Source organism: Marmota marmota, unplaced genomic scaffold (genome assembly GCF_001458135.2).
Source record: "Marmota marmota marmota unplaced genomic scaffold, marMar, whole genome shotgun sequence".
Taxonomy (NCBI): Eukaryota; Metazoa; Chordata; class Mammalia; order Rodentia; family Sciuridae; genus Marmota; species Marmota marmota.
Window position 1 is genome coordinate 54,218,075 of NW_026000229.1, and position 17,147 is coordinate 54,235,221.

Below are 17,147 nucleotides of genomic sequence, written 5' to 3' on the forward strand. Positions count from 1 at the left end.
CACCACTTACACATAGTAAGATAGTGTCATGTAGAAATACCTTGTCTCCTTAAGAAATATCAAAATCAAGCCAAACCAAATAAAAACCCCTAAAACTCAGAGTTCTCAATTATAAGTTTGGCTTTTGCATTGATTTATTTACCTATAATTTACTGAGGATTTGCTATGTTTCAGGCAGTGAGGTAAGTTTTAGGGGTTCAAAATGAATAAATTATTTTCCTTGCCTCAATAACATCAGTTTAGTAGAAGAGATAGATAGGTGGTAGAGTTGGTGGGAGAGCCTCACAGAGGTGAGTTCTGAGAGGATATTTTGTGTGTGTGTGTATGTGTGTGTGTGTGCATGCGTGCGTGCGTGTGGTGCTGGGGATTGAACACGGCCTTGTGCATACAAGGCAAAAATTCTATCAACTGAGTTATATCCCCAGCCCTTGAAAGGATTTTTTTTTTAAGATAAGAGAAATGCAGTTGTTTACATCTTCCAGAAAGAGAAAATATTATTTTTATAAGCACTTGGTTTTGAAAGATACTTTGTTTCAGGGAACACTGAGAAATTCAGGAAGATTAGGATATATATTGTGATGGTGGTAGATCAAGATAAAGGATGGAATTCAAGGAAAACACATGAAGCTGAGGCTGGAAGAGTAGGAGGTTGTAGTCACATTAGGGTGGATATTGGAAGCCAAATTTAAAAGCTTAGTTTCTTCTTTGTAAGGAACACTCACTTGGCAGCTGGTGGAGTCTAACTGAAATCAGACTGGTGGTTTGGAGATGCAGTGGAAACCCATTGCAGTAGTTCAAAAAAGAAATAATAGTCTATACTAGGACACTGGTAGGAATGGAGGTTTGAGAAATGTTTCTACAATCAAATGTACATGGCCAAAAGGGAAAAAGGGGGTTATCAATAGACAGTAAAACTCTTAATCAGGACTGAAAACATAGGCTACCCAGTAGAGATACAAGGAAGATGATGAATTCAGTTTTAGTCATGCTAAGTGTAAGTTATCTGTAGATTGTAGCATGGTGATGCCTATATTCATAAAATAATTAGTCTGCATAAATTGGCCCTTCTTCACAATTTTTGCTAGTTTGGAGTACTATTAGAAATTTAATTGTTTTTCTCTTTGAGGAATGTAGTGATTTAATATGATGGTGATGAGTGAAGATGACTGGGTGTAGACGCTTAATTTGATTATAATAATGCTCATTTGTGGACACTATAATCAACTGAACTAATATATTTAAATGCATCATTATTTATTTTGTAGGCTATACATAAATATAGACTTAACTTGATATCATTCACAATAGACAGAAAAACATGTAGGCGTCAAGATCTCCCCTAAATTTAAAATTGTAAAAGCATTCACTTTTATAAAGTTTAGGATGAAACATACAGGGAAAGTCTGGGACAAAATCCGACATAGGCATTGCTTTAGATTGTTCTCCCACCATGTTCTTTTATGTTTTGTCCTGCTGTTTTGGTACCTTTACCCATTCTTCATTAGTCCATATAGTTTGTTCCTTATAGTTTCCTTCCATGAAGGGTATACCTTGCCATATTTTTGCTGTGAGATTTACTATCTGATACCTGAAATCTTGAGAACCCCATTGTTCACTTTCCAGCCTGAGAAATAAATCATCACTAATAAATATCTTAACACATATATTTAACTATTTCCTAAAAAGAATGTCATATCAATTATTGATAAATTTAGACCCGGTGGTAAATCATATCAATCAATAATCAGGTCCAAAGATGCTTTTTAACATTTTAACATCATAGATTAGTTTTTCTTATTGACATTCTCCTAATGTAATTTAAAATAAGCAGTTTCTTATTTTGTGTTATATTGGTTCAAGTAATTGTCTAAACAGTTTAGATATTCACAGTATGATATAGAATGTAATCTCTTTTATTTTTTAATTTTTATTGTATTTCAGAGTCTGAATCTACATGGAAACAGCTTGAGTAAATTGAGAGATCTCTCCAAATTAACAGGACTTCGAAAACTGAATATTAGTTTTAATGAATTTACTTGTTTAGATGATGTATACCACTTGGTAAGAACTTTCCTTTTGGTATCTAAAAAAGTCAAACTCATAGAAGCACAGGGTTCAATGGTGGCTACCAGGACCTGTGGGGAGGGGGGATATGATAAGATATTGGTCTAAGGTAGAAACGTTCATTTAAAAGATGAACAAGCATGGGTGGTAATGATTATGTTAATTAATTGTATTACAGTAACCATCATACAGTGTATAATATACCCAATCATTACACTATACACCTTGAATAGAGTCACACTTAATCTGTCAATATAATATTTTTTAAAAACCATTGGTACAGCAAAAAATAAAAAGATAAATGATAAATTGAAATAATTTTTTAAATAACCACTCCTTTGAAAAGAAAGTTTTTTTTCCTTTTGAAAACATTTAAGTAAAATTAAACAATTAAAGGGTAAATTATCTTTATAACTATGACTTCATACATACCATATGCAAGATTATATGACCTAAATTAGGGATAAAGCACACATTCACTACATTCTGGTGCTTTCTCTAAAATAGATCTTAAATTTAGATTTTATTTGCACACCAAAAATATACCTATGGTCTTATCTGATATCTAGCTACTTTAATTAAATGTATCAATATATCAAAATAAATTCTGAATGTTCTTGTGTATCATTCCATTTCCTTCTGCTCTTATTTTCTCACTCTTCTCCTTCTTTTGAGTCCTGTCTTTTTCACTTTCCAGTTTACTACTGCACATCTAATGCTGTCATTCCTTTAAATCTTCATTATTCAGGTTGCTATTTCTCTTCCTCTATCTTTTCTACCTGAATGTCATATGCACAGATCTTATCTGATTTGCATTTGCCTTCTGGTATATCATAGAAAATACAATAATGTCTGTGTCATGGGCATGAATGTGTGTAATTTTTATAATTTAGAAATTCTTATCAGCCATGTGCAATAGCACACACCTGTAATCCAGTGGCTTGGGAAGCTTCGCAGGAGGATCAAAGAGTTCACAGCTAGCCTCAGCAAAAGTGAGGCACTAAGCAACCCAGTGAGACCCTTTCTCTAAATAAAATACAAAATAGGGCTGGGGATGTGGCTCAGTGGTCGAGTGCCCCTGAGTTCAATCCCTGATACCCATATAAATAAATAAATAAATATTGACTATTCCTATTAATAATTCTTATTTAAAGTTGAAAAAAAGAAAATTATAGAGTCAAATTCATAGGTTTAATTTCTACCCCTGAGGGTGAACCTTTTAAAACCAGGTTGTGTTCAACAGTATAAACCAGAAGCTGCCTAATTAGAAGTATATTTTATTTGCTGAGGACAAATCATCTTTTCTATTTCATTTTGCTTTCTCTCCCATGAAAGCAAATATGTCTGATCTATGTTATAAGAGTTAAGTGTGAATTAAGAGAGAATTACCATCAAATGAAATACCCATAGCTCTTTAGGAGAATAAACATATTGATTCCATTATTGTAGCTTATCTACTGTGTCTGTTTTCTATGAGGATTATAAGAAAGCATGCAAGGCATTTAAAGAACCAGAGAAAAGAGCTGTGTAAACACAAGCCATGATTCTGACCATCACTTTTGTTTGTCTGTGCTACAGTATAACCTTGAATATTTGGATGCAAGCCACAACCATGTGATAACTCTTGAGGGATTTAGAGGTCTGATGAAACTAAAGCACTTGGACTTGAGCTGGAATCAACTAAAGAAATCTGGGGATGAAATAAATGTATTATGTAAACACACCACAAGCCTTCTCACTCTTAATATTCAACATAATCCATGGCAAAAGGTATGCAACAGACATGTTTTTGAAAAAGCAAACACTTCATAGTATCCAGAAATGGGACAACTATCTTTGTTTTTCTGGACTTAAAATCCTTATAAATTGAATTTAGTGTAGTAATCAAATGTATCAGATGTTACCATAAGAAAAGGCTATACTTTCATGTTAAGTTTTTTTTTTTTTGTAACCTCTAACAGTTTGAAAGCATTATTGCTTTAAGAATGATTGATGTCACTGGCTTCTGCACGCCTCCAGAGAATTTATAAAGCTGTGTGCCAGAACCCTACTGTAATGAGGCACGGGAACCAAAAATAATATGATACAGTGAGGGAAGTATACTATTAAGGAAGAAACATAGTTTGATGTGTAATATATTCTAATCTGTGTTTGAGAAACATGTTTTACAATTATACTTAGAATTTTGTATTGTTCTCTATTTTAAGTCCAGAAATCACCTCCCCTTATAAAATTGCATTATGAAGTCTTAAGTTCTATTGTGAGATGAAATATGATTGAACAGTATTTTTATCATCATGAAATATGTGATTTCAATATTCAATGATTAGATTTAAGGGTATTTCCAAATATTTTAAATAATGTCCAAGTTTATAATTTCAAGAATCTTTCTTTCTCCACCTCTGAAATGTGTTATGTTCAACTTTTTATGGGGGACTAAAGAGTGATCAGTTTATTAAGTTGGCCATATTTCTGAATTTATATTATTATATTTCTTCTTTTAAACTTGCAAAATTTAATCTTTTTCTTTTGCCAAAGCAGACCTTCTGGATGATCACAATACAACTCTCTCCCTGCTGCCAAATTGGATGTCCGGGGCTAACTGTCCATATTGAATCACACATGGAGCTTACTAGCTTATTGCTCATCTAGAAAAACAGGAGTCATTGCAGTTGTTCTTTTAACTCTTTTCACCACAGCCAATTTTCAACAGTTCATAGGACTTCTCCCCTTCATAAGAATGGAATCATCCATGTGAAAATGAAACAGATTAACTCTTCAATATAATTTAATTTCAATTATTATTTAAAGAATTAAATGAAGCCTTTGTTTTTAGATACATGTAAGGAACAAGGAAATGGATAATTTTTAATTATAAGGAAAGAAATGAAAAAATGTTCCTTTCTATACTATAATATATGTAATATTTTGTGAAAATTAACTTTTTGTAATTTTTCCCAAGCCAGCCACATTGAGGCTGAGTGTCATTGGCAGATTAAAGACTCTTACACATTTAGATGGACATCTCATTTCTGAAGAAGAAACAACAGCAGCTATGAAATTTATTACTGGAACAAAGATTACTCAGGTTAGATTTTACTGTTTAATATTTCTTGTACTATTGGAACATATATATATTTCCTGTACTCACTTTTAGTTGTTAAGATTTTATATTCCCTCTTACCATATTAATAAAAAATAATACGTAGCAATTATACCACTTGGTTGCTTTCTGTTCATATGAACCTCATTTGAATACCATCTGGTTATATGGACTCTTTTGATATAGCCCTGTATACAATCCCACAGATACCTTTAGGGTTACATTTTTTTCCCCTAGTTACCTCAACTTAGCAGAGTCTGTTCTAAAGCCTATATAAGGAACTTTGTGAGAATGAGGTAAGCTTAGAGGCCTTGAGAAAGCGTTTAGTGAATTATCTGCTTAGTTTTGACAGATGAGCCCAGAGATGAGGAGAGAGAAAAATATAGCTATATTATCCAGATTAAAAAATGCTATACTTAAAAAAAGACATACTAGAAACAGATTTATCAAAAATAAAAACAGTGATTCTTTTATGGTTAAAAAAATGCTATACTTTAGCCAAAATAGCTTCAACCTCCTAAATATCACCACTATATCTAGCTATTTAATTTCTGTGGGGTACATGAATATTAATTCCTTAAATAATGTAAAGTTTAACTTTGGATCTCTTCAAGATGAAGGGAAGAAATATTTTGGTGATTAAAAAAACACTCTATCAACACTCCTAAAGACTTGAGAATTAGCTCTACCAGAAATCAAAGTTTATTAAAAATTTTAAGACAATGCTATATTGGTGCAGTTAGACAAATAGACCAACAGAACAGAATAAAGGTCTAACCGAGATCCATACAGCTATGGAAACTTGATAAATAACAGCTACCTTTTGCATATAAGAGGCTATTTGGTAAAAGGCATTGACACAAGTACATTAAAGACTTCAGTGCAAAAAGCAAAACCAACCATGTTTTAGAAGAAAAGATCAGATTTATTATGACCTTGAACTAAGGAAGAATTTTTTAGGAAAGAAACAAAGAGCATAAACCATAAAAGATTGGTTTTGCCTATATCAACATTAATATGTCTTTTGCATAAGATACCATAAAGAAAGTAAAAAAGACAACCTACATACTAGGGAAAGAAATTTGCAACATGCATGTCAAAAGATATTCTTTATATATCTAGAATGTGTAAGGGAAAAGACAACCAACTGAACAGAAAAATGAGGAAAAAATTTGAACAGACATTTCACTAAAGAGGAAATCAGAACAGCCAATTAGGAAAAGATGCTTCACCACATTAGTGTTCAAGAAAATGAACATTAAAACTACAATGACCTACTATTTATTAAAGCTGACAATAACAACTTTCAGGAAGAATATAAAGTAACAGTTATAATTGGTACAATTTGGTGCTATTACACACACACACACACTCACACCACCCCCTAAAGTCCAGCAGTTTTACTTACTGACATATACTCTAAAGAGCTCTTACATGTATGTTTCAAGAAACATTTACAAGTATGTTTATGATAACAGTGTTCAAAAAGGCAAAGACGCGGAATCAACCTGAGTGTTCATTGGCAGGAGACTCATTATGGGAATACAGGAATACTGTACAGCAGGGACATATGAATGAACTACATCTACATAGAGAAGCACAGATAAAATTTCACAAATAGGATGTTAAGCAAACAAAGCAAGTCATAGAAAAAGTACATTATTTATTTTTTCATAAAGTTCAAATATATTCATGACAGGGACCTTATAAGGTATTAGTAATATTCTCTCAAGCTGCTTTAAAGATTGGATTATATTGGTGTTTGTGTTATAGTAATTCTCTTCAAGGTTTTATAAATATTATCTTCTAATAGTTCAATATTTGCTAAAATGAAAAAATGAATACTTAAAAATACATCTAGATATTGAAAATATGTTAAGGCAACAAATTGTCCTGTTAAAAAATTATGTATTGTGCCATTTACTTTTCCTAGGAAATAATACTTTTTAAATATATATAAATGAAACTCTGTATGCTATTTCTTTTATTCATCATGTTTTTTTTTAATTTTATTAGCTATCTATCTTACGGCATTCTAGTACCAAAGAGGAGAGACCACGGATACTTAGTATCTGGCCTTCTGCCAAAATTCTGACACAGATTTCAAAATTTGGACCACATTTACATCTGAATGGAAACTGGCACTTGAAGGTATAGGCTAATTCTATGAAACTTAATATAAAAGCTTAATTTAAATTGATGTTGTCAGTCAGTCTTGGTCTATCATAAAGAGGGCACAGATAGGTAAGGGGAAAAATTGAAAGAGATGAATTAAAATAGGGAAGGAATACTTAAGATGCACCTTCTTAGCAAATTTCAAGTATATTATACAATATCTTTAACTTTAGTCACAATATTGTACATTAGATTTAATCTTGCATGACTGAAACCCTTTGCCCCAAATCCCTGGTAACTACCATTCTATTCTCTGCATTCATGAGTTTGACTATTTTAGATTTCACATATAATTGAGATCATGCAGTGTTTAATCACAGTGTATATATATCAAATGAAGTTGTACACATTAAACATATACAACTTTATATTTATATTTATACTTTATAAAGTTGGAAAAATAAAAAGGCAATGTTATTATTAGAAAAAGTAATAAATTTACCACATTCCAAAACATAAAAAAGGTCAAGTTGTAGATAGATGTCACTGTTGTGATAGATTTTGACTATTGTTACTGTAGAATTAGAGATTTAGGACAAAGGTATGTTGCAAAGTAAAGGATAGATTCTGATAATATGTCACAAACAGCCAGCAGACTTTAAAGGATTAGAGACAGGGATCAAGCCAAAATTTTGGTGATAAGAATCATGAATCTTGGCAAGGGGATAGAAGAACTAGTCAGAATTCAGCCCAGGTAAGGGAAAGGCCATAGAGCACTAACAATATCTTGTTACATTAGGTCACTAGAACTCACCAGAGTCCTNTAATGTAACAACTTCATGTTAAGTTCAGTGGCCACTTTCTACCACTGAGAGTCTTACACTGGCCTATCCTTTTGCTGATACCATGTTATAGGACTTTATCTTATACTAAAATTTTGTGTCCATTTCCTGTTTTTCCTTACATCAGTGTTCTTCCCATCCTATTCCCACAAAATAACTTCTAAAGTCACCCAACCAACCTAATTAACATCAGCCACCAAATAAGCCATTTTACATTTTGATGCAGAAAAATTTTACTTCCTATTGTTTTAACTTCTATCCTCTCCTACTCAGGGTCTTTCCTTCATTGCACAACTAAATGTATCATAGAGTAAGAAAGCACATTTTCCCTTAAGATGTGTTCTGTCGCCCTCTCATTTTTATCTCTTTTCAAATGACAGTGTCTTTTCATTCCTTTTATATCCGTATATACACATACATACCATTTGATAGGCCATTATTCCATAAACAAAATATATTGTCTTAAAAGATATCAAAGTTCCCCTCTAAGCCTTTACCATTGAAAGAAAACACTGAAAGTCTAGTGTCCTTAAAAGATTTCTGATCAGATAACATATATCAAACTGAAATGTGGCATAAAAATATACCTTAGTGGTCTGGAAAGGTAACCCTTGCATTTAAAGTTATACCTAAAAACACTCAAATTCTATAAAATTATAAATGATTCAAGGGTGTTTAATCTCATAGTGGAAAAAAACTTTCTGGGTTATGATGTATATCTTCTGTTACCTAGGGTTTATGCAACTTGGTCATTCTAGACGTGTACGGAAACATTATTGTATGGAATCAAGAAAACTACCGATTATTTGTAATATTTCATCTTCCAGAATTAAAAGCTTTGGATGGAATCTCAATTGTAAGTTGTTTGATGACTCGTAGCATTTGGTTCAAGCAGCAAATTCGTATACTCATAGGCCATAATCATTTATTTAGAACACTGACTTATCACTAGCATACCAAAACTTACTATGTTTATTAAGATCTCAGTCTCCAAAACTCATTTTAGATCTGGATTTTAAGTTTTCCTCATCTGGGCAATTTTTAAGTGTCTAAATTGAGATGGAAATGGAGGAATATGATGCTTACATTTGTACCCACTGAGATCAATGTCTAAAAAGTAAAGAGCATAATTTTGTGGAACGGGATAGGAAAAAATATGCCCTGGAGCCTTGCTATCTTTTTAGACCTAAAACCAGCTTTGTATTTCTTGGAAAAATATGATTATTAGTAATTAAGGAAAACCAACAAGTGTAGTATGACTATATCACTAGTAAATGGTAAAAATTTTAAAAAAAAACACAGAGAATTCATGGCTGAATATAAAAGCAACATTTGGAAACTTGGATTCTATAAAAAGCAAGTTCATATGAGGCTCATGATTTCCATGGGACAGGGTAAAAACATGACAAATGTGTGAAGAATAAAAGGTTTCCTTGGGTAATGTTGCCTAACTCCCATTAGTCAATAAAACTTACACAATTTTTAGGAAATTGAGAAGGTAGTTCATGATTATTTGGTACTCAGGTGCTCTGAAAAAAAATTACTAATCCCTTTCCTTATTCTTAAAGGGTCCTCCTGAGAGAATCTAAAACAGTTTCACTTCAATAAATACATATTCTCTAGAATCTCGTGTACTGGGTTTTACTTAGTTGTTAGCTTTCATTGAGAACTGCTTAGTAAAACAGTCTTATGAAACTATTCTGCATTTGCTGTAAAAGATGTTGAGAATCATTTCTTCCTATCTCTCTGTGACCTCATTCAAAGGACCACATGAGAAAATACTTTTAGAGATAATTATAGAAAAAGCCTTTTTGCCTCTAAGGAAAAGTTTTATTCTCTCACCCATAATGAGTAGTGTTCAACTATTTTTTTTCCTCACTTTGACAACTAAAAAGCTCAGGCCCAAATTTTATAACTCAGTAGGATCTTATGGTCTCTCTGTCCCTAACCCTGGTTTTTATCTATTTTAACTTATATTTTTCTTAGTCTATGTCTTCATTATTTGTGATTTGCATTTTACTATTTTATTATATGTGTTTCCTATAAACTGCCACAAGTTCTTTACAGAATGGGGTATGATATAAATTTATAAATTAATAATTTTACATGAAGACTAGACTGAAGAACTTAGACATTAAATGAGAAATAATAGAAATGCATTAGATTTATGAGTAGGGAGAGAATATATTCAGCACATACATATATGTTATGAAATTTCATCTATGTTCATCAGAGATATTATCCTATAATTTTCTTTCCTTTATGTGTCTTTGTCTGGTTTTGGTATCAGGATCATGCTTCACAAAATGAATTTGAGAGTGTTCCTTCCCCTTATACCTCATAAATAATTTGAGGAAGATTTGCATTAGTTTTTCTTAAAGGTGTAGGAGAACTTAGCTGAGAATCCATCTAGTCCCAGGTTTTATTTTGTTGGAAGGCTTTAAACCTGTGTGTTTCATTATATTTGAAGTGATTTTCTGTTTACAGCAGATAGTTGGGTCTTTTTCTTTTATTACTACCAATTTATATCTTGGATTGATGAATATAGGCCATTTACATTTAATGTAGTTATTGACATGCTAGTGATAAAGTTTGCAATTTTGTTTTTATTTTCTGGTTTTTTTATATCTTTTTTTCTGTTTTCTTCTGTTTTTTTATGAGCTGATTGAACATATGTCAAATTTTTTATTTATCTGTAATGGGTTTTTTATGTCTGTTCATATAGACATTTTAGTGATTGTTCCAAGTACTATATAACATATACATAACTTAATGAGCTCTATTGTTGAAATTTTTACCCGTTTTAATTAAGAGTATAAATCTAATTTCCATTATTTCTCCTCCACTGTTAATAATTATCTTAAATATATTCTCTGTATATACTGAGAACCACATCAGATATCCCTTTATGCTTTAACCAAACAAAGATAATTTGGAAAGTCTATTGTACTTGCTTCTTTCCTGGTATTCCAAAATTCCTTTTGTTGGTTAAGAATTTCCATTAGTCGTCTTTTATGGTATCTCTGATGATGATACTTTGCTTAGTTTTCTTTCATCTGAAAAATGTCTTAATTCCCCTTTTCATTTCTGAATGACATTTTCTCTTGATATATAGGATTCTGGGTTGACAATTATTTTATTTTGCCACATCCTCTGTTTATTGGTTGCTGATGACAAATATTTTGTCATTCAAATTGTTTCGTCCTCCTAGGTAAAATTTTACTCTTCCCTGACTGCTTTTATAATTTTTCCTTTATTAGTTTTAAGAAATTTGATTGATTTTGATTGTGTCTATGTGTCATTGCATGAATTTGGGGAATTTTTTCTCTTCTTGGATTCACTCAGCTTTTTAAATCTGTAGGTTTATGTCTTTTGCTAGATTTGGAGGATTTCCTGCTATTATTTCTTCAAATATCTTCTCAACCTCATCTGTTTCTTCCCTCCTTATATGAATCCCATGGTAAGAAGAGTGTTTTATTTTTTTTGTTTTTGTCTGTTTTTCTATTTTTATTATCTTCAACTTCACTGATTCTTTCCTCTTCATTCTTTTATTGAGCATTTATTTCCATTGCATTTATATGTCTATTGTATTTTTTCAGTTCTAAAATTTCTATTTCAACCTTCTTCATATTTTCTACTTCTTTGCTGATAGATTCATTTTTTCATTTGTTTTAAATACATTCATAATTGCTTGTTGAAATATTTTTGTGATGCCTGCTTGAAATCTGTCAAATAATTACAAATATGTGTTATTTCAAAGTTGTTGTTTGTTGATTGTGTTTTCATGCTTGAGTTTAGATTCCATTAGTTTGGCACATGGTAAGAGCTTTTTCTATTTTATTTTGGATGTACTGGTATTATGTCCAAATTTTCTTCTCAAATCTTCTATTTTAGCAAACCTCACTTGATAATACTATACCAGTGAGAAGTTGGGCTACTACTTTGTTGTTTTCACTAAGAGACAGAAATCCAAGTTCCCCCCACTTGGCTTCTGTTAACAACCTGACATGAACATCTTAATTAACTGCTAGACTGCAGTAGGAGTTTATATTTCCCACCAGGCTTCCATTGATTCTCTCTGGCTAGGAGAGGAAGAGAGAGACTCCTTGTTACTATTCCCCATAGGCCTCCACTCATTCATCCTAGCTGACAGAGGTAGGAATACCTCATTAATTCTCCACAGACACCTCATTATTACCAAGTAGAAGTGGGAATCCAGGCTCCCCATGTGGTCTGAAGAAATACTTTTTTTGGGGGGAAGGGGGGGGGTGTATTACTGTTAGGAGCTGATAAAAGTCCAAGCTGACAAGTCACAGGGGAATGACAGAGGAGTGCTTTGTTACAACTGGGCAAGTCTGAGCAGCCCATTCTGCTTTTACTGGTGGGGATAAAGTTAAGACTACAGTATATTTTGTGGTGTTCACCTGGAGTAGACATATTATTATTTAAAAGTTTTCTGTCTTCTGAGGCTTTCAATATCCTAGAGAAGACAGACTGGGTTTTTTTTTTCTATTGTTGACATTTTGGCATTTATATTTTCTCCAGCACCTGAATGACATAAATGAGGCAAAAAGAAAATCCAGATTATCATTCTTCAGGTCCCAAGGTCCCTAGCTAGTCTACCTTCTCTGCACCATTTAGTATTTTCATGTTTTTAAAATATATAATGAGCAGGGGTTAACCTGTACTTAGTGGAAAGAATACAGTCCACTCCATTTTTACCTGAAACTGGTATCATATATAGGAACCACCAGAGACTGAGAGTGCAAAAGATTTGTTTGGTGGAAGACTTACCTCTGATATGATTACAGAACGACAAGGACATTCAAACTTTTCCCAAATGCAGGAATTAAATTGGACTTCATCATCCATAAGGTATAATCACTTTATTAGATACCTTTTGATATTGTAATTAAATATATAATTATTATGATGATTTTTCTGAAGCTCATACATTTATACATCTTATCTAACCATAACCAATAAATCAACAACCCTATTCCAAAATTCATGCTAACTTTACCATTCTTTGAAATGAATTAATAATTTTTTATTATATAAGACTATGTTTTCAAATATCAATTTCTTTCTTGGATATTGTGCTTTTGCTTTTCAACCAAATATATTAGTCTCTCTCTTTTATTTTTTTAGCAAAAACTTAAATGTTTTAGTTAAGAAAATCTTGAAGATCAAAATTTTTTAAATTCTACAACACTTTAAATTGCAACTTATTAATCACAACAGCATCACCAAAGACATATAATAGACATGAAAGTAGAATTCTTTTTTCAGGCTCCAGACTTGTCTGATAACATGGATTCCCAGGTCTTCACTAATAACTCTACAGCCTGCAGTTGCCAGAGTGTAGAGCTCAATGTGGAAACCATGATTAAGTGAAACCCATGGTGAAAGACACGGGGGGGGGAAGGGGAAACGACCCAACAAGGGAGGAGACCTGCCCAAATTATACAAACTAATAAACAGTGATGTCAGATTGGCAACCAGACCAATGCTAGGAACAGGTTATGCAACTCATATCTTATCCCTCTATTCCAATGCAGCAGTACTTCCACTGGCACATTTTTTTGTTTTTGTGGTGCTAGGGATTGAATCATCAATGCTAAGCAAGTTCCCAACCATATACCATTCCTATGATAAACTGTTTTCAGTTCTTATCAAACTTGACCCCTCTGAGGGGCCAAGAATGCTGATTCCTCTTTCACTTCGTATATCCCCTTTTTGGGGGGGGGTGGTGGGAGTTAAACTGGGGGTTGAACCCAGGAGTTCTTAACTACTGAGTCACATCCCCACCCTTTTTTAATTTATTTTTAAAATTTCACATAGGGTCTTGCTAAGTTGCTTATGGTCTCAATAAATTGCTGAGGCTGGCCTCAGACTTCTAATCTGAATCAACGAAAGATGTGAAAGATCTATATAATGAAAACTACAGAAGCCACTGGGATTATAGGCATGCACCATCATGCCCAGCATTCTTATCTCCCTTTCTAAACCATAGTTTCACATTCTTGGTTTTACTATAAAATTCTCAGATTTCTTTATGAGTTCTTCACTTTCTGATGATCTCTGAATTTCATCCTTAGTCCCCCTTCTATTCTATCTTACTTCTCTTTTATAATCCCCTCTCCTTTGCTCTCATCTTTTTCTTATTCTGTACTCTTCCTGAGCAAACAAGATTTAATTTTTGGTGATGATTCCCAAATTTACCATATTTAGCCCAAACTTATTCTCACCTGAGCATACAATTGCTCTGTAGATAGTATCTAAAAGGCAGCATCTACCCAAGCCAAAAAAAGAAAGAAAGAAAAATTTTGTTTTCCATTTTTAATTCATCACCATCTTTGTCAATAGATTCATGTTTGAATTTTGTCTCAAAATTCCTTTGTCTTTCCATAGTCACTGCCATTTGCAGTAAACTGTTTTAGAAACTCCTTTGGTGATCTTTTTGTTTGACTTACATAAACCTTCCCTGAAAACCCATTTTGTTACCCATATTGCCTTCTAAGATGCAAGTCTTATCATATCATTTCCTTTTTCAACATTGTCAGTGGATTTCATTGTCTACAGAATAGAATTAAAAATTCTGCGTAGTGTAGAATAATTTTTATCTTTTGTAATTCTTACCTTTGCTTCTCATGACACTTTATACTTTAGAAACTCTGAAATATTCTAGCTTCTAAATCTTAATCATAAGATACTGTTTTCATGTTTCTCTGCCTTTGTGCCTATTGCACTGTCAGCCCTACTAATTTGCTTAACACCTACGGGTCAAATCCTCAAAGTCTCACCTCAAGCTCTTTCTCTTCCTATAGGTTTTCTTTCCCTAAAACATCATCATACCTAAATATATTAGGTGTCTGTTTTCCAATGCCATAACTACTTTCTCCTTTTCTTTACTGTCCTTATCCACTTCCTGTCATTTCAGAAATAACCTGATTTACATATATATTCTCTGAAGTTTACAACCTCAAAATCTTAAAATTTACCTTATCAATTTCACCATGGTTTTATGAATTTATAAATGAATTACAGATTTTTATTTTATAGGTTTCTTTTGCAATAGTGTTATGTTTATGTGGTAATAGGCATTCTTAAAACAATCAAATTCTATCATTTTCTTACACATGTGCCCAACAAAAATATGTATTCAGCTGTTTATTTTGATTCCTACATTTTATATTAAGGCAATTATTTTTCATAGTATTTGTCAGATATCTTTTTAAAAATACCCTTAGGAGTTTATATATGGAGGAACTCAAAAAACATAGGAAGTTTTTTTCTCTGCCCTATTAAAATAATAACTATATTTGCTTTGTTTAAATTCAGAACTGTAGATTTGATTCCAGTTGACCAATTTAGAAATGTGAGTAATGTGAACCTACAGAACAATAATCTTACCTCTTTCAGTGGACTAATCTATCTGCCGAATGTGAAGGTGAGTCACCTACAAATCTTTTCTCTTTTTTGTTTTAGGTTTTCAATGCAAATTGTAATCGTCTTTATTTTTAATTAAAATATATTTCCATTTACTAAAGCAGAGAAATTATTCCAAAGGTTTTTGTTTTGTTTTTATTTATTTATTTTTTACTAGTCAAGAAAAAGTATTACCTCCCAAAGTTATTTTGATTTGACCTCCATTCATTGATTGTCTTGCATGCAGTAAATCTTACTCTGCAGGAGGAGAGGGGATAAAAGGCTGCCTCCATAGTGAGAAGGTATGACATGAAGTTGAGAATGCTAAGGTTCTTCAAGCAGCCTCATTGTCTCCTTTCCTGTTACCTCAACTCAGCCACCAAATAAGGCCTAGCCTAAGGAGTTATTCCATCGACATCACACCTTAAGAAATCAGAAGTGCAGACTGAGAAAGCTGTGTAGCTTTCTCAAGTCTTTCTTATTTTATGTGTGGTGTTATAATTTTCCAACATGTAAGATAATTAAAAACACATCTAAAACTAAATCTAAATAATTTGGGTTATAAAAACTTATCTTTAACACTAATATTTTATTAAATTATGTTCATATTACAAGTTTTTCCTTATAATTTTAATAGTTTGTAGGATATTGGATTAATAAGATATTCTTCCCATAGGTCTTATGCCTCAATTATAATCATATTGAATCAATCATGCCTAGACTAAAGCCTCAGACTCACTTAACTAATAGACAACTACTTTACCAGAAAGTACCTTCAAGTGGTTATGGACAACAAGGAACTTCAAAAATAAATAGGTACAATTCTTTTTTAAATTACAAATAATTTTTATTGGGAATTTTAAAGTAATATGTTTCAGTACATACATTTAACTTATTTTATTAATTATTTTATTCAAAAGCTATATGTCAAAAGTGAACTTCTCAAATAAAAAGAAAATACTTAAACTATTCTTTGCAGCCAGGCATGGTGGCACATACCTCTAATTGCAGCAACTCTGGAGGGAAGGCTAAGGCAGGAGGATCACTCAGCAACTTAATGAGACCCTGTCTCAAAATAAAAAATAAAAAGGGTTGATGATATAGCTCAGTGGTAGAGCAACCCTGGGTTCAATCCCAGGTACCAATAAACAAATGAGAAACTATTCCTTTGGACATTTTATCCCTGCTTGCTCCATTTCATACTTAGATTGTAAATAAAGAAAAAAATTTTTTTAAAAAAACTCAAGGTCACTGTAGATTCAGTGACCTTGAGTTTTTTTTTTAATTGAGATACAATTCACATACTAAATATAATTAACCCTTTGTGTACAGTACAAGGATTGTTTGTTTACCATCTCCACTATCTAATTCCAGAACATTTTTATCATGCCAAAAAGGAATCCTTTATTCAAGTAGTATGGGCCTAGGTTTCTCTTAAATATATTTGCTTTCTTTTTATTTCAAAATTATTTATCTGTACATTTAATGCCCCAATATCAATGGCAAAGATAAAAAGATACTTCATGAAAATGAGGACACATCTTATTTATATTTATATAAATATATATATACACACACCTATATGTATACAT

At 32.2% G+C, this 17,147-nt stretch overlaps 1 protein-coding gene across 1 annotated transcript in view; it reads left to right on the top strand.

The window, feature by feature from the left end:
- Lrrc9 (leucine rich repeat containing 9) overlaps positions 1-17,147 on the top strand; it is an 86,667-nt gene that overhangs the window by 47,846 nt on the left and 21,674 nt on the right. The window contains exons 17-24 of the mRNA XM_048793626.1: positions 1,942-2,061; positions 3,643-3,834; positions 5,027-5,152; positions 7,184-7,318; positions 8,858-8,980; positions 12,869-12,999; positions 15,469-15,577; positions 16,232-16,371. Coding sequence (XP_048649583.1) covers positions 1,942-2,061; positions 3,643-3,834; positions 5,027-5,152; positions 7,184-7,318; positions 8,858-8,980; positions 12,869-12,999; positions 15,469-15,577; positions 16,232-16,371 — 1,076 coding nt within the window. The remainder of the gene's footprint in view (positions 1-1,941; positions 2,062-3,642; positions 3,835-5,026; positions 5,153-7,183; positions 7,319-8,857; positions 8,981-12,868; positions 13,000-15,468; positions 15,578-16,231; positions 16,372-17,147) is intronic.